At 45.0% G+C, this 22,038-nt stretch overlaps 1 protein-coding gene across 5 annotated transcripts in view; it reads left to right on the forward strand.

Moving 5' to 3' along the window:
- Positions 1-22,038, forward strand: part of PLCB1 (phospholipase C beta 1) — a 281,298-nt gene that overhangs the window by 152,668 nt on the left and 106,592 nt on the right. For all 5 annotated transcript variants that reach the window (XM_063152825.1, XM_063152826.1, XM_063152824.1 and 2 more), the window contains exons 4-7: positions 7,566-7,706; positions 13,076-13,155; positions 15,709-15,762; positions 16,287-16,362. In XM_063152825.1, coding sequence (XP_063008895.1) covers positions 7,566-7,706; positions 13,076-13,155; positions 15,709-15,762; positions 16,287-16,362 — 351 coding nt within the window. The remainder of the gene's footprint in view (positions 1-7,565; positions 7,707-13,075; positions 13,156-15,708; positions 15,763-16,286; positions 16,363-22,038) is intronic.

Raw genomic sequence — 22,038 nt, forward strand, 5'->3', positions numbered from 1 at the left:
CTAAAATCCTGCTTTCAGTGTGTTTGCCATAGGTATCCTGTGGGCATCTCTCTCCCTTTTCCCCAGAAATCAATCTGATTTTGTACTCTCAGGAGTATCTTCATCAAAACTAGAACTGAATTACCCTCAGTGAATTTTGCCATCAGTGAATTTGTAGTGTTGTCTCCAGTAAGGTTTTGCAGCACATCTGGTACAGAAATGATGGTGTCAGTGAAAATGGAGGTGAAAAGAGACCTGAGAGCTTCCAAAGGGTGATCTGTCCTCCTGGTGGGGTGGCTGGCATAGGACTGCCAGGTTTGCTGGGGGGATGTCCCTAGATGTTATAAAAGTACTGATTTATCACCTTGGATGTTTTTAAATAACCTGTGTCTTGCAATGTAGGTGTCATAGAAAGCCAGCATGAATTCATCCTGCATTTTCAGAGCTCACAGTTAGAATTCTATTGGAAATGTCTATTGACACAGTCCTCTCTTTTCCAGAGTTCCTTTGTACAGGCAGAGAGTGGCTTCCCTCTTATTCCTTTGCCAAAGAAAAATATGGATTAAGCTGGCACTTGCTCTCTCTTCCTCAAAAGCTGTACATCACAGAAAAAAGAGTATCTTTTTCACTCTTTCCACAGCCTGGTCCTGGTAAACTTGATGTGTTGATGTTGTTACTTCAAGCCTGGAGTTGGATCACGCTGTTTTAGGCAAACCAGCCATTGTTCTGGAGTAGGTGTTTCATGGGGAAGGTTAATCAGCCCTGAGTGTTTGATTTATGGCACCCTGTCCTCCCTGATAATGTCTGTGGGAAGAACAGCCCTGGGGTTTTAGCTGCATCGGAGGTATTTGGGATTGCTGCATGTACCAGATCCGTGCATGCCTTGGATCTCCTTCCCTAGGGACTGACTAAAGCATTTCTGACTCCTTTTACCTCATGCTGCGTCATATGTCAGAAACATTCCACTGTATTAACTGAGCAGATGGTCAAATTGAGCCCAGTTTAGATGATTGAGATTATTTTTTAAAGAAACTTCCTCTTGTTTTGTGCACAGTGACTTGGTTTGCACAGAAATGATGTCTGGGTGACTTGGGTGTTTAAACAAGATCCTGGCTCTGTTTCTGTGCATAGGTAGCTATGGTGATAGCACACCAAAGTTGGAATCCATTCTGAAACCTTAGAAAGGGGGAGAAATTTATTTGCAAATATTTTGGTTCTGTCTTGATCTGATACTCTTTTGTGAAATGTGTGAAGACATTATTTGTATTGAAACCATACTGCAGTGTTTGTTGGGCTACATAGATTTCTGGTTTAATGACAATGATTTTGGTAAGGATAACTTGATACACATAAATCCATTTAGCTATCAAACTTCCTATGTGTTGTGTGTCATCAAAGAGAGTTTGGAGAGCACTGTTTTGAATATCTTTGATATATTAATTGCAGTCTGTTCATTTCACATGGCTGTCAATGAGACAGACAAAATGCTGTCAGTGAGTTCTGCACATGTGATTCCCATGTTGGACATTCTCCTTAGTCACTGAGAGGCATTGCTGGAGGATAAACTTGAGAGTTCTGACTTTGCTCTCAGCAAAGGGGGCAGAGAAGAAGATTTCTCTGCAGGATGAGTCTGTCCATGCCCTCAGTGGGAAGCTCCTGGTGATGTCTGGCACAAAGGGAATGGAACCAGAATGGGAATGTGAGGTCTGTGTGGGCATTGTTAGCAGTGAGTTTCAGCCAGCTGAAAAGGACATTTTGTTCCTGAGGGTCCCACACAAAGATGAGGAGCAGCTCTTAGGTGTCATCGTGGACCTGAAATCCTGGCAGAGCAGAGCTGTGTATGTGCTTCAGCTGCCACAGGGGGTACAAAGGAGATTTGAGAGCCTTAGAAATCATTTCCTGCCTTTAGCTGGTGTTGTGTGCTGGGCAGCTGGCACTGAGGAGCTGGGTTGGGTCACTCAGCACAGCTGGGGCTTGGCAACCCTCAGCTAGCCACAGGGTAAGTGCTGTGATTTTAGGAGTCACTTTTTCACTTTTTATTTCCTGTTTTACTACCCCTGAACCAGCAACTCACCTGGTGCTTTAAGTGTTAAGAGCTGGTATTTTGAAATCTGGGTCAAATATATGACATGTCCATGCTATCTATATATATACATTTTTGTTGATAAACACTCTGTGATAAGGAATTCTTGAAGACAAGACATTGTTCTATTTGTGGAAGATCTGTGGGAGTTCTGCCTTCAATTGAGTCACAATAGAAAGCCCTAATTTAGCAAGGTACTTTGTTTAATTTAAGCCTCAAACTCCAGTGTTTCCTGGAAAACTCTTTGCATATGTAGGAGCTTCTTTCCTCCCCTATATTCCTTCTTCTGGGATAGATATTGAGCTAGAAAAATATAAATGCACTTTTGAGCGCTTGGAAATCTCAGTTTGATGAGCAGAAAACAAAGGTGAAAATTGGTGCCATTTTTGTTTAAAGTCTCTCCTGAATTTGTCAGGACATAAATGCAATGATTTGGGATTGTGACAGTTACAGGTAGTAATGCAGACCATGATAGTTGCAGTGCAAGGAATTCTGGAGTGCCCTATAACTCTGTGAGATAGTTTTGAGAGGTTTTTGCATTGTAAATTAATGTTTTAACTAAAAATTCCCAATATTTAGTTGCACACCTGTTCCAGCAGCCCAAGAAGTTGTGATTGTCTGGATATCTATAACCATCAAACCCAGGAAAACCTTTAGCATTTCCTTTGCTTTTTAAAGGGATCAGAAGCTGCTCTCTGAGATGGTGCTGCTGGTGCCTTGGGAAGGCTGGCCTAGAGCAGGGGCTGGATGGAGTTACAGAATAAAATAGGGATTTATTCAAAGGATCTCGATTGATGCACCTTGGGCTGCACCCAAGATGAACCAAAATGGCCCCAAAATGCACGAACGCTCACGGGGTCTGTGATCAGTTCTGCTCCATTTGCATCTTGGAGCTAATTGTCCAATTCCAGCTTTAGGTTATCAAGTCCCATCCTTGTTTTTCTCTCTCCAGCCCACGGTGTTTGTGCTCCTGGGCTGAGATTTGGGTCATTTGTCCTTGGTGCCCAGCTGGAGCAGGAATTGTTTTGTCTCCCTGCTCTGTGCACAGAGCTCACCATCCCATAATATGGAGCCCAGACCCACACACTAAAGCAGAACAGAACCTGAAAAATATAAAAACCAAACCCGAGGCACCACTGCAGCTGCCCTGCTGCTCCCTGGAGTGTTGGAACCAGCATTTGGGTGCCACAGAACCTCATGGCAGCCTTTTATAACCATGCATGAAAGAGCCACAGCGTTTCCACCGGCAGATGGTGTGCTGCAGGTTTGCAGAAGTTAAAAACAAAAAACAGTTTAAGGAGCTGGTGATACTAATAAAAGATGTTATGGCATTTGCTGTGCAGAGCACACACTAATTGGGATTTCAGGGTTAGGACCTACATTTTAATAGCAGCAGTCACAGTGGTAGGCAGGGATTGTGATGTGGCTGAGGTGCCTCTCTAAGTTTGTGTTATTCTTATGATTTCCAGTGGAAAGGAAATACAGCAGGAGAAAGTTAGGGAAGCCTGATTGAAATCTATTTTTATCCATCTGTCCACAGGACCCTGGTTTCTAACAAAAAGTCATTATTTTGCATTTGTTCATGAAAATGCTAGAACCTCTATTAGCTTTTTTTTTTTTTTTAAATGTTTCTGTTTAATTTTTTTCACTATTCTCTCTTTATTTCCCAATGTTTTAAGGTATATTTTCTTTGATAAGTTTCCCAAGACAGCAGAACCAAATAGGGAAAATGTTTTCCAATGAGCAGGCAATCCTCTGACCAACCCTAGCCCCAAATTTGACATGACTAATGTGATTTTTGATAGATTCTAAAGCTCTTTGTGCTGCCAACACCATCCTTATCACGTCCTCCACATTTGCCTGCTCACAAATTCCATCTCCCCCTGGGAATTTAAGCAGCACTGTCCCATGCAAACACTGATTTTCCTGACCTATTTCTGGAGCAATCTTCAGGTACTTACAGTCCTTGAGCTGAAGCTCCTACCAGACTGCAGTGGAAGGGGAAAACCAAACTGATCGCATTTGACATCAAGAAACAACAGGAAACATCAAAGACTTGAAATATTGAGCTGCAAAGGGAACTTGCATGAGTTATGTGGGTATTGCCAATGGCTGCTGTTCATTGGCCATCCCATGGGTGGATTCCCAAACTTCAGGTGTTCCAAAAGTTGCTGTAATCAATATTAAATAGGTGTAATTCTTCTGAATGTCCATCAAAGAGCTCAGCATATTGCTAATTAGGCCCCAGTTTAGCAGAGTTTATCCCAAAACCAATCTGTCCACTTGTGGCCCAGTGCATGAACCACAACCCCAGCCAGCAGCAGCCTTGGCAGTGTCATGCCCCAAAATGGAACCACCAAAATCAATCCCATTTCCATGAAAGAAGCTAAATTTGGTCTTGCTGCTTGGTTTGGTATTTTTCCCCATGTGCTTTCCTGCCATCTCCACAGGAAAACCTGCTGACATTTCCAGAAGGGCTTTGATTCATAGAGCACTGAGAGCCTTCAAGATGTTGGTAAAGGAGATTTTGCTCATCTCTTCAGCAGTGTTTGCAGCAAAGGGGGTAACAAGGGAGCTGAGGAATGAATGTGGGAGTTGGCAGTGGGGTTTGGTGTGTGAGAACCTCAGATCCAAGCACTATTTATGGCCTAGATCATCAGCTAAGGGTGAGGTTGTCGCTGACAAGTGCATCTGTCACCCCTGAAGGGCAAATGCACCCATGGCAGGGGTCAGCCTGGCTCTGAGTCATGTTAGCATCAAAATTATTCTCTTGCACTGAAATTAAAAATAGAAAATGTTTAAAGCAATACTAAAAACCAGCTATTAGAATATGTCTTTGGGGTCTGTGGGGCCTACAGCATGTTTCACTGAGACAGCCCAGGAATTGTGGTGTATTCCCTTTATTGACAGCTGCTGGGTGGTTCTGGACAGGGCACTGCTGTAATGGACTCTGTGCTTCCAACCTTGCTAGCCAAGCCTTGAACAGAGCAGAGAAACTCACATTTTAGCCATTCAAACACAGCAGTCCAAAGACAATGCTCTAACTGCTTGCTTGGAAAACCTGGCAAAAAATCCCTTGGATTTGGAAAACCAAATCCACACTCACATTGCTTGATGTGCCACTTATTTGCACTTCTGAAAACTGAGCCAGTGCCAGATAACTTTGCTTTGGATGAATTTCCTTGGAGAAAACATCTCATTGCAAATATATTTGTTTCTTTACTCTGTGGCTGATGCATGTCTTGGTCATACCGGAGTGTGATTCACCCCTGAGACATCCTTGGCCAGGTGTAAATACAGAAGAGGGAGGTTCTGCCCTCTCCTTGTGTTGCTCCCAGTGCAGTCCATGGTCCAGAGCGGAGCTGTGAGCAGGAGGCTCAGGCAGAGGGAGGGAGCAGGGGCAGTGCTGGGCAAGCAGGAAAGCACAGACACAATCCTCCTCTGTCTGAGCCCAGGAAGAATGATGCTGCTCCCAGACAGGCCCTTGAGCACAGGCATTTATCTGTCTGATTTGGGGCTGGAATGGAAAGGAGATGGATTCTCATCTCCCAGAGACATAAAACAAAGCTTTGAAACCTCCAGCCTGTAAATAAAAGAGAAAGGAACCCATCCAGTAATGCACCATGACTGACTGAGCAACTGCAGGGCATTTCTCTAGCCCTTCTCCCACATCTAAATGATACCATTTCTTTGTCTTTCTGCTTTGAATCCTCTGAAATCTCTGAAACACAACTGCTATTTCTGTATCCCCCTCCTGTGTTTCTCTCCTGTGAAAGGCTGTGATTAACTTGTTTACCCACGAAACCATCTTTGTCTGGGAGCACAATGATATTCCCCATCTACAGAGCCCTTAAATAGGATCATTCTGTCTGTTCTCCTGTAACTGTTGGCATCATAGCCAGTATTTAAGAGGCTCAGCACTTATGATAGACAGCCTTGTACTTTCTTTTCAGTTTCTACCTCATGCTTCAAAAGTGTTTTCCTAAATCTGGTGAAGTGTTTGGTGAACACACACACAGCTCCATTGCCTCCAAGAAGGTATGATACCAATCAGGAGATGCCCTGTAGATTGATGTCTTGTTGGTACAGGATTTCCTGCAAGATCCATGAAAAATGGCCCTTTTTTATCATCTTAACCTTGTTATATTAAATTTAATTGCTGTCAGTTGGTGGAAATGTAGATACTTATTCCAAAAGTTATGAAATATTAAGAATACCACAAATGGAACATATGCAGGCAGTGTGGGGAGAGGATTCATGGGAGAATGAAATTCAAAGTGCAGAGCATTTATTGTGGCAGTTTTGAAATAACTTGATCTCTGCCCAGCATCTGCCATCCCACAGGGACTCTCTTGCTAGCCATTTTTTAGTTTTTGTAGGAGACTGAGCAGTGTTGCCTTCTAGGAAAGCTGAGCTTTCACATTGTACAGGCCCTTTCCAAAGGGTGAATCCAGTCATGCAGGGCAGCTTTTCATCTGCCTCCATAAACTTTACCATGAGTCCAGGGACCCGTTTTCTTCATTTCAGACACACTGAGTGCATTTCTTGGAAATGGAGCAGCCTCACAGAAATGAGCAGAGTCACCAAATACCCTGAGGTTTTCACTCACATTTAGGTTGCCAGTGCAGCTGAGGTTCAGGCTATTAATAGCTGATGAAAATCCTTGAATTCTGCTTTCCTTCGCAGAAGTGTTAGCTGGTGGCTCCTCTGTGAGGCTGGAACAAGGTGCCCACGAAGGGGTTGAGTCACCATCCCTGGAGGGCTTTAACAGTGTGGAGGTGGCATTTGGGGACATGGGTCAGTGGTGCCTTTGGCAGAGCAGGGGGAACAGCTGCACTCCATGCTCTTAAAGGCCTTTTCCAACCTAGATGAGTCTGTGAATCTGTATTGGACACAAACGGGGGGGGGGGGGGGGGGGGGGAGAAAAAGGCTAAAAACTAAATTGAATATAACTAATAATTTCAATAATAAATAAATAAACAATAAATAATGAATAACCTGTTGAACACAAAGAAGAAAAAGGAGGGCAACACCAGAATTCCATTACTCATTTCATAGAGTTTAAGAAAGTTAACTCCAAAAGTTTTCTTAATTCTTTAGGAAAAACTTAAGTTCTCATTTTCAGTTTTATCTCAAACCCATTAAAATCGCTGCTGAGGACAGTAGCCTTTGGACAGATTGTGTTGTTTTGACAGTTTGTGTTTGCTTGACTTCTGCAGCAAAATGACTGAAAACAGGACTGTGCAGCCATCAGCTGGACAGCTCTGAGTGTGCACAGCACCAACAAGGAGCTCAGAGCTTTGGAGGATTTACAGCAATGATTTCCTTTTTATTCTGGGCTAATAACTTTAACTATTTAATGAGTCATTAGCCGGATCAGAACCAACAGGCCAACGTGCTTAAAACGTTCAGAACTACAGAGATTTTCAGAGTGGGAGTGTTTGCAGTTTGTGCAGTGTATTTTGCAGCAGTTTTTAACCCCTTGGTGGCTGCTCCCCTGCAGGACCCGAAGCTGCGGGAGCTGCTGGACGCTGGGAACGCGGGAGGCCGGCTGGAAAACAGGATGATCACCGTGGTGTACGGGCCTGACCTGGTCAACATCTCCTACCTGAACCTCGTGGCATTCCAGGATGACATTGCAAAGGTAACACACCTGCCACGTGAAGTCTGTCATAGCCAATTCAGGCTTTGGGGGTAGTGTTTGGAGATAGGGATACCTGAGCTGAAAGCAGGAGCTGCTGTGAGTTGAAGCACACTTCTATTCTGGGCCACTCAGTTCCCAAGAACAAATGTGTAATTTTTGTTTCGTGTTTTTTTTTTTTCCCCAAGGAGTTTATTCAGGAAGATTAATGCCCCTGCTAAGTGTACTTGTGTTCAGAACATTGCTTGTAAAGCTCAAATAATCACAGTAAAAATAGTGTTACACACAAATTTTAGCTCAGGAATGAGATGTTACACTGTGGCTCCCCAAACACACATCGGTATTTCAGTAGCAGTATCACATTTTGCCTGCTGAGAGCCCTTGATAAGGCTTGTAGTCAATATAATTTTCTTAGAAAAGTAATTTTTTCTGTGTAGGTCCATCAGTTTCTTCCCACTTCTTCAACCCACAACATAAAATTACACTTAGTACATTTGTGTTTGAGTTTTTTCCTCCTCCTTCCAATTTCTCTACAATTCAATTCTGTTTAATGAACTGGGAATTTTTGCTTTATCTGTTTCCAACAGACATCCCAAAGCTTCTCCTCTCTCCCCTTCCACTCATGTGGGCACGCTCTGCTCCCAGAAATCCAGAAATCCACGCACAGAACACTTTCCACAGGGCATTTTCACATCCTGGCCTTCACCAGATTGTGTGAAAACAGCTTCTCTGCATCCTGCTGGGATTTAACCACAGCAAGGGATTATTTTAACACCTCACAGCCAACAAGGACTGTTAGGCCAGGTGCAAAAAGGTCATACGATGAAAGCCTTCAGCAAGGAGGGGACATTTCTGCTTGCCAAATTCCCATTTCTGCTAATCTTCTTTAGCCAACTGGCAAAAATTTCCAGTTCTTTGGCACAGAAGAATAGAGACAGAAGAGTTTGTGGTGGTCCATGAAGAGCTGAGAGGGAAGTGCAGTTCTTAGGCTGGAAAATGCAGAGCTCTATAGGGTGAGAAATCTTAACAGTGCAGAAATGAAAGCAGTTGAAATAACTCTTCAGGAGAAAAAAAGGAGCTGTGCTTATGAAGGGAAATGAAAAGGTATGCTAAAGCTTTCCCAGCAGAAATTGCTGTCCCTTATCAAGGAGCAGGGAAAATCACCCAAATCAGAAGCTTGTGTCCTCCTTTTTCACTTTCCTGTCTAGCCAGCAGTCCGTGAGCCATCATCTATGTGCTAAAACAGCACAGAAATGGGTGTTTTAGGGCTATTTTCTGTTTGATAATGGAACCTTAAAGTGGATAAAATCATATTTTGTAAAAGCTTGGCTGCTCCAAATCTTGAGTAACTCCTACCCATCTGAGTAACTAAGAATCTGAGTCTTCCTTTTTATTTGTAAATGCAGTAGAGCAAATAAATTAATATTTGATCAGTTGGGCACAGTGGCCTGGGGATGTAATTTTTAAGGCATTGCAGATGAATTGTGTGTGCTTTGAGGCCGTGTTAAATGTCCTGATTGTCTGAATCAAAACAGTTTTGATTGCTGCTGAACGCATCTAAAAATTCCTCCCTTTTGAACCTGTTTACCAACTTTACATGAACCAGAACACAGAATTTGGTCTCTATTGTCTCAGCCCCATGCAGTGAGTCAGAGAAGGTGTAATAAATAAGCACATCAGGCACAAGTCAGCCCTCAGGGAGCTCTGGGGAGCAATGTCAGTACAAGGCGTTGCCAGCGTCACGCTTGCAAATTTTGACCCTTCTGATGTTCCAGGGAAAGCAAGTGCCAATGGAAATCCTTCCCACCTTTCCTTTTCAGTGCATGAATATTTTGTGGTTAACCCTTCATTTGTGACACCTTGTTTTTCAAGTTGTGTGGCAAGTGTTGGCCAGCCCTCCCTTAAGGAGACAGGCGCAGTAAACTGTAATGGTCTTAATGAGGCAATTAAAATCATTCCATTAGAGCATTTCTCCCTTTGCCTTTTCTGCTACAAACTCTGCTGGTCACATCCACTGGCCAAGTTATGGGAGAAGTAGGAGAATGCAAGTCTGGGGTTGTTATTCAGCTTGCCTCAGGTGCAGGAAATAGAAATGTCAGTGTGCTGGTTTATGTTTGTTCCTCCAGGAGAAAATAACTGATGTTTAAAGCACATCAGTGATGAGCTGAGGGCACTTGCTTTGATCAAAGAATGCAGCTTGGAATTCATGAGGCCCTGGTGTAAAGGGCAGGCAGAAAGGTGTGTCCTGCTGGGGAGGCAAGCAGCACTGAGAGAGCCCTCACTTGTTTCCATCTGAGAGTGCCTGTCTGGGATAGGATTTATTTGTGAGCATCCTCAGATTGCTGCAGAAGCAGCAGAGTTCATTCTCAAACCTGTTCTGAGCAAATGCTCCTTTTCTCTGTCTCCACTCCCAGCATGAGGAAGTGCAGCCCATCAGTTCCCTCTCTTCCCAAATCCAGCAGATTGAGAAGGGAACATCTCCTTGTTCCCACCCCTTTCACTCTCTTTGGTGCCTCTCATGGCAGCTCTGTTCTTTCTGCACTCCCATCCGGGCCATGCAGGGCCCTGTCCAGAGCCCTAGGAAATCTCTTTCTCCTCACTTTGATGAGCTTTGGGTAAAGTGCATCACTGAGAGCTGATGAATTCCTCCATCAGTAAAATGATGTCATTGAGGATGATTCACAAGTCACGCTGTCCTATTCTTTCTAGCATACATCTTCATTTTTCTAGCTTCCCCAGTGTATGTAAGAGCTTGATCAGTAGAATAAAATAAATTCACTTCCATTTGATACAGTTTTTTAAAAAATGAAATTCTGAAAGTGTAGAATTTCAGCAGCTTGCTTTGTTAGCCTCCCACCAAAAAGAAATGTGTGAGGGACATTGCCTTCACATGTAGTCAGGCCTGATTTGAAGGAAGAGTTTTCAAGACTCTGTGCTGCCTTTTCTTATGAAAAAGGTCTCATCTCTTCTGTCTCATGGTCCCCTGATGCATGCAGAGGCAGAGAGATTAGTGCATTTCCAAAGGAGCAGCACATTACTACAGGAGCTGCTGCTCGTGTGCTGCCTGCCAAAGCCCTGAGCAGCTGAATTACCCCTCAGCAAAGTTCACAGGAATGGCAGAAGGTGAACTGGTGTGGCAGGACACAGCCAGGAGGGGATCAGGTGCAGGAAGCTCTCTATTACCATGATGGATGTGGCTTGCTTGGAGTTGCAGATCAGAAGGTCAGGTCCTTCTGCTCCCATGAGGGATCAGTGCTGGGTTTGCTGGCACTGCTGCAGCCCTATTTCGTTTCCAAAAGCGCCCAGATTTCTGTTTTCCTGTTGTATCACATCTGTGCAGAGGCTGCAGCACCCATGGCAGTCACAGTTAGGAGTGGCTCAGCCTGCAGGTACCCCCAGAGGGTTTGCCAAGAGTGATGGGGCTGCTTTGGAGAGCCAGGAAAAGCCAGCAGAGGAGCAGAATGGAACAAATGGCGAGGCCGCTGATATAAATAATGTGTGTGACAGGCACATAATGAGTGAGTTCCCCTCACATTCCTGTCAACAAGCACTCGGACAAAGGAAAGGAAGAGCTGGGGGTGTGGGATACTCTTGGAGTGCCCTACTTCTGGTTTACACAAAATATTGCAGCTTCAAGCCCAGCAGAAGCAGCAAGATGAGAACAGTCCATCAGGGTCTGTTAAAAGGCAGTGTATTTTCGATTTCCAGCGAGTATTTTGTGCTGTGTGAGTCTCTGTGGCTGTCAGTGTCACAGGGAGAAGCCTGGGCAGCTATTATTAGTGCCTAAACAAAGCAGTGTTTACAAGATGAGCCTATTTTGAGCCTGGAAAAATGAGTTGCCAAGAAGAAAAACAGATGCTGCACTTAATATGCTCTCTGTTCCAGGACTCACAGCAAAGCAGTTGTGTTGCTAAAGAGCCTGACTCCTCCTCCTCTGCCTTCTCACACCCCTGGCTTTTCCAAACTAGACCTAAGAAGGAAAAACAATTAAAGGAGAAGAATGACACAAGAGGGTGGAGGGAGGACTATCTGGGCAACACTGATTTGCCTCCAGAACAAGTCTGTGTGTGAGGGAAGAAGGTTTCTCTTGCAGAAACAGCAGCACAGGAGAGGTGTTATCTCTGAGGGTGAATGGGATGGGCTCAGGATCTGAGAGCTGGAGGGCATCAGAGGCCACCAAAACAGTCTAAAACACTGGGCATGCAGGCAGCCTTATCCTTGGGAGCACAGGTGGGACACCAGCTTCAGGAACAAGGTCTGATAACATCAGGGAAAAAACCTCAGCATATAAAAAAGGTGGAAAACTCCCCCAGCTTCTCAAATCATTCACCTAGTCATGTGGAAAAATGAGGAGTTTTAGGTAAAACAGGCTCCAAGCATCAAAGTTTCACAGGAACATTTGTTTCAGTGGAAGTCAATGACACTTTCCATCCCTATCCATTTTTGTCTGAAGGGAATCCTTCTTTTTTTTAATATATATTTTTATCTCAAGAAAAAGAAAGGCCAAGGAGAAGGGAATATTTCCCAAAGAGGGTGGCAGTGGGAGTTTTTGATTTGGACTGTTAGGAAAGGAAACCTAACTTTCGTTTGGAACAAAACTCTGAAAGCTTTGTCAACTAAAACAAAAAGCAGTCGCATTGTTTGCAAAGGCACTGCTTGTTTTCTTCCCTTTCTTTCAGTGAGGTGAAATGAAGCCAATCCAAAACCACAGTTGTGATGAAAAAGATTTGCAATTAAAGGTTGTGAATAAGCATCAGGTTAGAAAGGAAAAACACACTGAAGCTGGCAATGAAGAGCTGTGGGAGAGACCTTAGAGGGAGGAGAGCAGCACAAACTCTGAGTCTAAAATTCAGTTTATAATCATGGTCAGCCCTGCTGGGAACAGGAAAGGTCAGGGAGGCAGGAAAAGGACTGGAGCAATGTGGAGCAGCCTGTCTAGGGGAAGGTGTCCCTTGGATCTGGATCCTCTTGGACATCCCTTGGAAGCCATTCCTTCCCTGGAAAAATATTTAGTGGAGGATAGGACCACTGTGTGAGGATGTGCAATCAGGGAGAAAGAGTTCTTTGGAGTTACATCTTCCTTGCACATCAGAGTAATTGAAATGTACTCCTGTGTATTTCTGCTGCTTGGGGAGTTTATAAGCTTCTTTCTTATCTTGGATAGAGTCAGGACTTCGATTTGTAACAGTCTTCATTTTTTCTCTAGCATGAGAAAAACAGGTCTCACAGATGAGGAGGGAAGATGTAATTGGAAAAATCAAGTTCAGGCTTTAATTAGGCCCTTTTATTCAAAGCATAATTTCCAAAAATGTGTTGCATTGTGTCACTAAACATCTAAACTGAGCCTCATTTATTCACTTTTTCCTTCACAGGAATGGTCAGATGAAGTGTTCAGTCTGGCAACAAATCTCTTGGCCCAGAACATGTCGAGGGACGCGTTCCTGGAGAAGGCGTAAGTGGCCCTGATGTCACCCTGGGAGCTGGGTGTCACCCTGAGGGAGCTGGGTGTCACTCTGAGGGAGCTGGGTGTCCTGTTTCTGGAGAAGGCCCTGGTTGTGTCACCTTGGGAGCTGGGTGTCCTGTTTCTGGAGAAGGCCCTGCCTGTCACCCTGAGGGAGCTGCTCCTCCCTCTGCAGCATCTTCCTCCAGCCTCTTACTCACCTTGGCATCCATTGTTTCTGCTCTGGTGCCGTGTCGCTTCTGTAAACACAGCTCCTGGTCCCTGTGGCTCTAAAAAGCCTGTTATCCACAAGTCATCTAAGCAGAAATCCTTTCTAGGGTTCTCCTGGCAAACTATGAAATCATTGCAGAAAAAGTCAGAGTTGCATGTTCCCTGCCCCTTGTACAGTTGAAGCTTCAGCTCTAGGCTGAAAGTCTCCATTAAAAAAGAAAGAATATTCTGGACTGACTTGCTTCTGGTTTGTTTTCCTATTTGTCTTTTATTGATAACAAAACAAAAAAGAAAAATGCCAGAAGTCCCTTTTTCTCAGTCCCATCTCTCTGATTTCCATGTGATCCAGAGAGAATTCATTCCTCTGCATTGCCTGGCAGAGTGGGCAGATTCTGGGTTGCTTTCCTTGAAGCAGAAAAGCTGTTTTTGAGAAGGTTTGGGTAAAAGGGAAGACATGAAGCAACTGACAATTGTCAACCTGACAATTCTCAATTCAGCAGTTCTCAGCTGATGAGAGGCAGTTTAGTGGAAATCAGATCTTTGAGAAGAGCATGGCAAAGCCTGCCAGAAAGTGCTGGTGTTGAACTGGGATACTCACTGGCCTCTTGGGCTTCTAAAAGAGGGGCTGCACCTCCCCAGCCTGTGAGTTAGCTGCTTAAAGTCAGCTTAGTGCCTCCCCCAAACACTTTTCCCTGCTCACAGGCAGGGCTAAACTTACCTTCCTAAAATCTTCTTCCCTCCAAAATTAACTTCCCCTTTTCCTGCACTTTGTGAGGTTTCTTCCATGAGCTGCCCTCAGAGTCAGAATGTTTCAGAGTGCTGAATTTAATCCCACAGAGCCACAGGTGCCTGCTGTGGGAGGGAGGGAGATATGTGCATCTGTGGGTGTATGTTTCCTCCCCATGCAGGAATTCTTGAGGCAGCTCTGAAGGGTGGGTGTTGTTGGAAACACAGCATTGTGTCTGACAAGGGTGTGTTGGGGCAGCAGGGATGTTTTAGGCAAACAAAATCCCAGATGGATGGGAACATTTCACATTTCCTGTTGGCCCTGCCTGCTGGGAGTGTGCCCACCTGAGCTGTGACTTCCTTCAGCTCCACAGGCTGGAGAAGGGCTTGGAGGGGGATTTGTTGTACAATTCCCTGCCCCTGAAATGCCCAGGTGCCCAGTGGGCTCTGCTGGCAGCTCTGCAGTGGGGAGGGTTGGGCTGTGCCTAATGGGCCCTTTCCTACCCAAACCAGGGGAGAAATGTCTCATCACACGCTACAGGATAGCTCCTTTGCTGGAGCTGTTTCTTGGCAGCTTTTCAAGCCATATTAATTAAAGATGAAGTCACTGGACACACTGTGTGGATTCAGTGGCAGGCAAGCATGGCATTCCTGTGTTTTTTCCCACTAATTAATAAATCACTTGGAAACCGTAAGGTTTCCCAGCTCCTCTGCGCGGATGCCAAATCAGCCACTTAAGAAATGTATGACTTTGAAGATTAAATTATTTCCCCATTATAACTGGTGTACTAAGCAAAGGGTTGGTTGGAGTCCTATCAGAACCCTTTCGTTGAAAGAGAAAACCAGATTGCATTAGAGCAGAATGAAGGGGTTTTCTCTATGACATGTAGTTCCTTGGAGCACTGGGAGTGCAATAATAAACAGCTTTTGGACATCTTCTGTTATTTCTAACCTCCTTGGTTATAGAGGAAAACACTCAATGTCACCAAAATGTAGTCAAATTTTGAAAAACTAGAAGGCAAAATAAAAGAAACTTTTGGGTTTTTTTAAATAACTGTTGTGATTTTTTTTGTTTTAATCTCCCTCAGTGCTGGAGGTTGTGCTTGGTGACACAGTAGCACGAAAGGCTTCAGTTTCCAGAAGATGAAACTGTGGGCAGTCAAGGATTTGTAGAAATGTTCCTATCCCAGTCATCCTAGTTTCAACGTGCACTGTGCTTTTGAAGTGGTTGCTAATGGCATTTTCTGTTGGGAAGAAAAGGAAAGTTTATTAGAACCTTGCAGTTCCTTCTTCTCTTGGCAGACCAGTGGGTGAAGTGAAAAAGCTGAGTTTTCTAAAAAAAAAAAAAGAAAAAAAGTCCTCTAAAATATTTAAGTGTTGCCACATTTTTCACCAGATGATGTTGCTGTAAAACTCATTTACAGTTCTCTCAGGACAGACAGTAGAAGGTTTGTGGTCAATAATGATATCCCAACATGTTTTCCTGCTGGGAGGAGGAGTTGAGTGGGACTTGCCACATGATCAGAGCACTAGCCCAGAGCTAAGAAGGTGATGGAGAGCTCCTTGAAAATGCTGTAAAAATAAAGCAGGGTGCTTTTCTCTCCACAGCTATACAAAGCTCAAGCTGCAGGTGACTCCAGAGGGGCGCATTCCTCTGAAGAAGTAAGTGCTGTTCCCCTTCCTTGCCACGTGCTCTCTGCTGGCTTTGGGCTGTGAAGATGTGTTTGGGATGAGCTGGGGACCCCTGTGCCTAGAAGAATAATTTTACCCTCTCTTTATAACAGTGATGATGGGGTGTCTCTGCTCAAATGCCCTTGGGGCACAGGCGTTCTGCCTCTCTGCCCTGGTTCTTTCCACTTGTGAAAATTAAAAATTAAAAAAAAAATAAAAGAAGCAGCATAATTTCTTTATATCAGGGATATGTGTAAATAAGCAGATTCAAATTGCATGGCACTGGGGGAATGAGGAGACCAGTGATGGCTGAAATAAATGCCTGCTGTGATAGGGGCTGGTGTGGGGTAGGGTTAAACCTGTGTACTGTCAAACTCCACTCTGTACTGAGCAGCCTGCAAAGGGAAACAAATGGCTAAAGATGCAATAGGCTGCTGGGAGATACTCAGTCCTTGAGCCACAAGGGCCATCAAGGCAGGTGTTTACAGCAAACCCTGTGTTTGTGCCCCTTGCAGCATTTACCGCCTGTTCTCCTCGGACAGAAAGCGCGTGGAGACGGCGCTGGAGGCCTGCAACCTGCCCTCCTCCAGGGTAAGCACCGAGCAAGCTCTTGTGGGGGACATGGAACAGGAAAGCCTTATCAATATGATTGCCTGGCAAAAGGTTTTGAGAATATGGAAACTATAAGGGAGATTGAAATGAAAGCAAGCTTTGAGACACCTCAAACAATGAAGAAAACAATGGTGTGGCCGGCTGAAGGTGATCCCCTTTTGATGGAGCAACACCCTCTGCTTGCAGGCAGCTTCAAGGGTCAGAGCAGGCCCTGCCAGCTTGGCAGAAGGGCCCCAAAGAGGAGTTTTTAAAGTTTAAAATGTAACACAGTGTGGTAATGTAATGATTCTTACAGGCTGTATGTAAATGCTATAAAATTTGTATATTGTACTAGATTAGTTAGTAAAAATTAGTGTAGGGGGAGACAGTATGGGTAAATGAAAGTGTATAGAGTGCAATCTTACCCCCTAAAGAGTTGCAGCTGAACCAATTACTAAAGATTAGGAGCAGGCCTGATGTTAACAGGTCACACCTGTAGCCAATAAGAACAGTGGTATAAAAGAGTGGATTGGTGGGAGCTGGAGTCAGATGGCTGTTGCAACGACCAGGAAGAGTCAGTGCTTAGAGGAGCTGCCTACGAGAAACATTGAGGAGGCACAAAACTCTGGTGATATGGAATCCTTGTGCTATAATGATAATAGAACTGCTGTGCTATATGAGACAACAAATTAGAATATTCAACCCAGAAGATTTATTGTATTGTAAGGAGAACCTCGCTCTCTTACCCCTTTTGCTCTCTTGCCCTTTTGCTCTCTTACCCTCTCGTCCTCTCTCCCCCTCTCTTCTGTCAGGCCTGCTCTGAGCTGTGGCTGGCAGCTCCCAGCAGGGCCCTGCACCCAGGCCCTTTGCAGTAAACCACAAGTTCCTGACCTGGCCTCGGAGATCTCTCATCTCCATCCATCCTGACCGTCCTATCCCCTGATGCTCCTACAAGCTTGGCTGGGCTTGGCTGCTGTGTCCTCTGCTCTGTGCTGCCTTTGCTCTGGATGGCTCCTCAGCAGCAGCTCTGGCTTTCCCACCCCGAGGTTCCTGAGAGCCCTCTGAGTGCCTTTGGGTTGGAGTTGTTTGGGATCAGGGGCACTGGAAGAAGCCTGAAAGGATTCAAAGGAAGGGCAGATTTGTGTGAGCTGTCCTGGAGGAATCCTGTGAGGCCATTTGAAGGATAAGTGATCTTTGCACAATTTCAGTGTTAGCCTGAGGTGTGATCTGTAGCTGCAGATAAGTGACAGGCTAAACCTCCCTGCCTTATCCAAAAGGTGCATGAAGGAATTGTGGAAATGTGCTGTGGGAGATGCTAACACTGCAGGCATGCAGCCGTTGCATCCTGCTCATCCAGGAGCTGTCCTCAACCCAGAGCATTTCCAGGATGGCACCTGGCCCTTAAGAAGCCTTTTTCAGATGGCATGACCTTGAGCAGGTGATTCCAGTTAACTCTGGAGTCACAGATTGGGTGAGGCTGGGAGCAACCGCAGTGGGACATGTGCTCTCACCTCTCTGCTCAAGCTGGGTTTTAATCCCAGGACAGGTTCCTGCAGGATAATTCCTTCCTTCAGGGGTCCAAGAGATGGGGCACAACCCTTCTGTAGCAGAGACACACTGCATCTCCTGATCCCCTGACTCATACAAAAAGCTCTGTGCTGAGAGGTTTCCTTGACATCTGCTCCCCCACTGGTTTAACAGAGCCCCTTCCTGCAGCTCCAGAACAGAGGAGCAGAATCTTTCCCAGCCAACCCTCAAACACCCCTTCAGTGAGACCTTCCTTCGTAGGTTTAAATAAAATTCCAAGGAATGTCAGCAAAGTAGGTATAAAATACTGTAATAATCTTATCTGAAGTAATATTGTGAGGTTAGAAATGTGGAGAGAAAGGTTTTAAAGATGAGTTTCCATTTAATTGATAGCAAACAAGACAAAGTGTGCAAAAAAAATCTCTGAGGCGCTGCTTTCTGAATCAGCTGATTTATTCCTTCCGTTTACTACGTGTCTGTGAAAGGAAAATTTAAATACCATTTGGGTCTTTGAAAGAAACTGCAGCCTTTTCTGCTATTTATCTAAGTAGAGCCAGTTTTACATACACACTGCTGGATGCTTGTTGCTGGGATACCATCTTGAAAATGATTCAGAGTATGAAGTAGATCCTTTCTTTGGTTGGGACAAAAGGGAAATGTGCTGCATGCACCAAAGAGAACTGTGGTGATCATCTTTGGAAAATACTTTGGAGGGGCAAAACTGAATCTCATGGAGGTAAGGGAATGGAAGAGAAGCAGAACTTCAACCACATCTCCCTTCCTTTGTGTTCCTGTTTATTTGAGCAAGTGAAATTCTTAGCTCCAGCTTTTCTGCCCTATTACTGCAGGACACATGGTGTTACCATAAAACCTTGGGAGAGCAGTGGACTCCAGCGGCACGCAAGACATGAATATCAGGGAGCTTGCTCAGCCAAATTATTCAGAGAATTCATGAAAATCTCTCATGGATGTTAGCAGTTCAGGCTCTGCATTTTCATATTCATGCCTCGTGGATTTTCTCCCTGAGCTTGCCCACCTCTCATTGCTCTGGGAGGATATGGAGCTCATTGGCCATGAGCTTCACACCATGTGTTCTGCAGCTCTTGGAACTTGGGAGTGGATCTTGAAGCCTGGGATATTCCCTCATGTGCCTCTCACAGTGACAGGGGACAGTGTCCCTGTGTGGATTTTCTGTGACAGGACAGGTACCCCATCCATCAGCCCCAATCCCCAGGGAAAAAACCTGCAGGCTCTGCACTTAGTGCAAGAGGAGCAAGAGTTCTCCTTGCCCAGGTAATTGTTTTCCTCCTGAGGAGTAGCGCCAGAGAGGACCCTCAGAGTTGCTGAAATAAATCCTTTATTTTGTCTTTAAGGACCTTAATAGAGATGGATTCTCTGCAGTGCTGAGCAGCAGGGCATGATCACAGTGGGATGAGACATGGGCCTCAAGTCAAGCACTTTTCAAAACATGGCTTTAATTATTTCTCTCTTTCTGGGTCACAACTGGCCTGTGTGGAGTCTTGGAGGATCAAACCCTGATTTTTGGAACAGTCATCATCCAGCAGATCTAAAAGCAGAAAGATTAAATAAACATTTAAACAAAGTTTTAAAGTACCCCAATGAATTTCTGACTGCTGTCTGATTCCCCTGTGTTGGTTTTGTTTAAAACTTGGCTATCTTTTGGAAATAAGGTTGCTTTTTGTTATTGTTGGATGTTTTTTGTTTGTTTTGGTTGAAGGTGCCTTAAATAGAATTTGGAGAGTTTTATTTTAGCTGGCCTTTTGGCTGTGAAAAGTGGTTTTTGCCTTCTAGTTAATGTCAGGGTTCACAATAAAGCACCAGCAAGCTTGAGTGTTAAAATAAAATAACCAGCTCTTGAGTCCAATCTGTGCAAATAATCTGAATTAGCTCTCATGCTGCCAAATACGTAACAGACTGGATACAGATGTTACAAAAGCAGGCAGGTTAGCAGGCAAATCCTAAATCAGCAGGGCTTGAAATTAGTAGAGAATCTAATCAAGGAATAAAATGGAATGCCAGCGTTGAGCTAGGCTGGAAAGGAGGGATGCTCTCATGTGGTGCAGAGGGTTTGTGCTCTGTTCCTTGGTGTCACAAAGAGATGAGCCCATAAGGTGTGTGGGTGGTTCCTCTGGAACGGGGATGGCTCAGACCAGCCTGAGTCAGGGGGCAGTGTATTTCCATCCCTGGGGGCATACAGGCTTTTGGAAGCCAAATGTGGCTGTGGGAGGTGTGCCTGAGGTGGCTTCAGTCTCCCATCTAGATATCTGTGGTTTGTACCCACTGGTGATGGTACTGCTAGGAAACACCTATTAAAAAGCGCTGTACACTAGTGCCTGAGGGCTCATGTTGGTTGTTCTCTTTGCAGTGGGTGTTTGGAGACACAGGGAGGCAAAGTGATGTCTGCTAATTGGGTCTGAGGTTCTGGATCTCAGGCTGTTGGAAGAAATAAACTTTTGTTCAGCTGAGCACCTTCAAATCCCTTGTAAAGAAAAAAATAGTGGCTTGATGTAGCTGTAGCTCTGTGGTGAATTCTCAGAGAATCATTGAAAAGGCCTGGCTGAGGAGCAGCACCCTGCTGGACAGGGGTTATGAGCAGGGGAGGGCAGGCTGGCAGATCTAACTGGAGAATTCCCAAGCTTTGGGAATCCCAGCCTCAAGGCAAACACAGGTGTTGGCACCGAGAGCTGCACAGCTGGAGTTTTTTAGTGCCATGGGGGCAGTGCCACTGGCAGCCCTGTTTTCATGCTGTCCCCTCAGCATTCCCCCTTCTCCATCCAGCCTGGCCCTGGCTTTGGCAGCAGTGAGTTACCTGGCTCAGGGATTGATCCCATGTGGAGCACACACACAGGGAGGCTCTGGCTGGGGGAGTCTGAGCCAGCTCACCCTGCAGCCACCCCAGCCTGCCAGAAAAGGAGGGTTAAGGATCTGGTGGGGTCACCCAGAATGTGGGAGCCTGGGGATGGTTGTCCAGGCAGAGCAGAGGACAGCCCAGACTGGTCAGTCTGGGACAGATTGACTCCTATGGACAGAAACAGGATAAAGCCTTCTCAAGGCTGTGTGGATTTCGGATGAAAGGACACAAAGTGATGCCTGTGGCATTGTTTACTTCTTGTAACCTGAGGCAGGAAGAGCACAGCAAAGTTTCCTTGGGTCCAACAAAGGCTTGAGCCATGCTGCAGGTTCCCCTGGCAATGCTGCTGAACAGGCACAGGAACACAGGCACTGCATGCCCCAGCTAGCCTTGCTAAGCAAGCAGCTCTGTGCCCAAATTACCATCCTCTTCCTCTAGTTCATCCCTTTTTGGAGCATGGAGAGCCATCCTGTGGGCCATGGTGCTCCCAGAGACCACATGCCATAGCTTTGGATCAAGGACTCTTATACTCAGTACAGTAAATGCCCACAGTAATTTGATTTTTTCAGAGAAAAATGTAGTGAGGATGATGAAATTGTCACCTAGAAGTTGGACTAAATTTAAATCACTCTAAAATTAAATCACTCTAAATTGTAGAAGATGTAAGGGAAAAAAAAAGCTGGCATGTGTTCTGCAGGTGAGCATTTTTATCAATTTCTCTAAAAGAAGTCTGGTTGCCCAGTGTGTCACACTGAGTGTTCAGGACAAAGATAAAGATGGATGGCAGAGCTGTGCTGCTTGAGTGCTGCCCAGAACTGTGGCATCCTGAACGTGTATGTGCAGGAAGGATCCCTGCTGCTGCCAGGGAACAAGTGTAGCAGCAGTGACACAGTGACCCACATTGCTCCCCAGCTGTGTGACAGCTCTGGGAGGATGAGTGACATCCTCACCCCTGTGATGCTGCTGCTCTGCTCACTGACAACCACGGGCTCAGCACTGCTGGGGTGAGCTCAGAGACTCAGCAGGGCTGGTACACCCATTTCTGCTCGGGGGCAGGTAGGGACTTGTGCCTTCCTCCTCCTTCCCAGGTGCTCAGAGGATGACATACCTGGGACTCATGGAAGCTGAAATATAAAAAATAATCAATAAAAAAATACAGATATATAGTACATAAAATAAATATATTATATTATATATAAAATATAATAAATAATATTATATAAAATAAACAATATTATACATAATATAATAACTAAAATTAAAATACAGATATATTT

This window comes from Melospiza melodia, chromosome 3, assembly GCF_035770615.1.
Source record: "Melospiza melodia melodia isolate bMelMel2 chromosome 3, bMelMel2.pri, whole genome shotgun sequence".
NCBI classification, from domain to species: Eukaryota; Metazoa; Chordata; class Aves; order Passeriformes; family Passerellidae; genus Melospiza; species Melospiza melodia.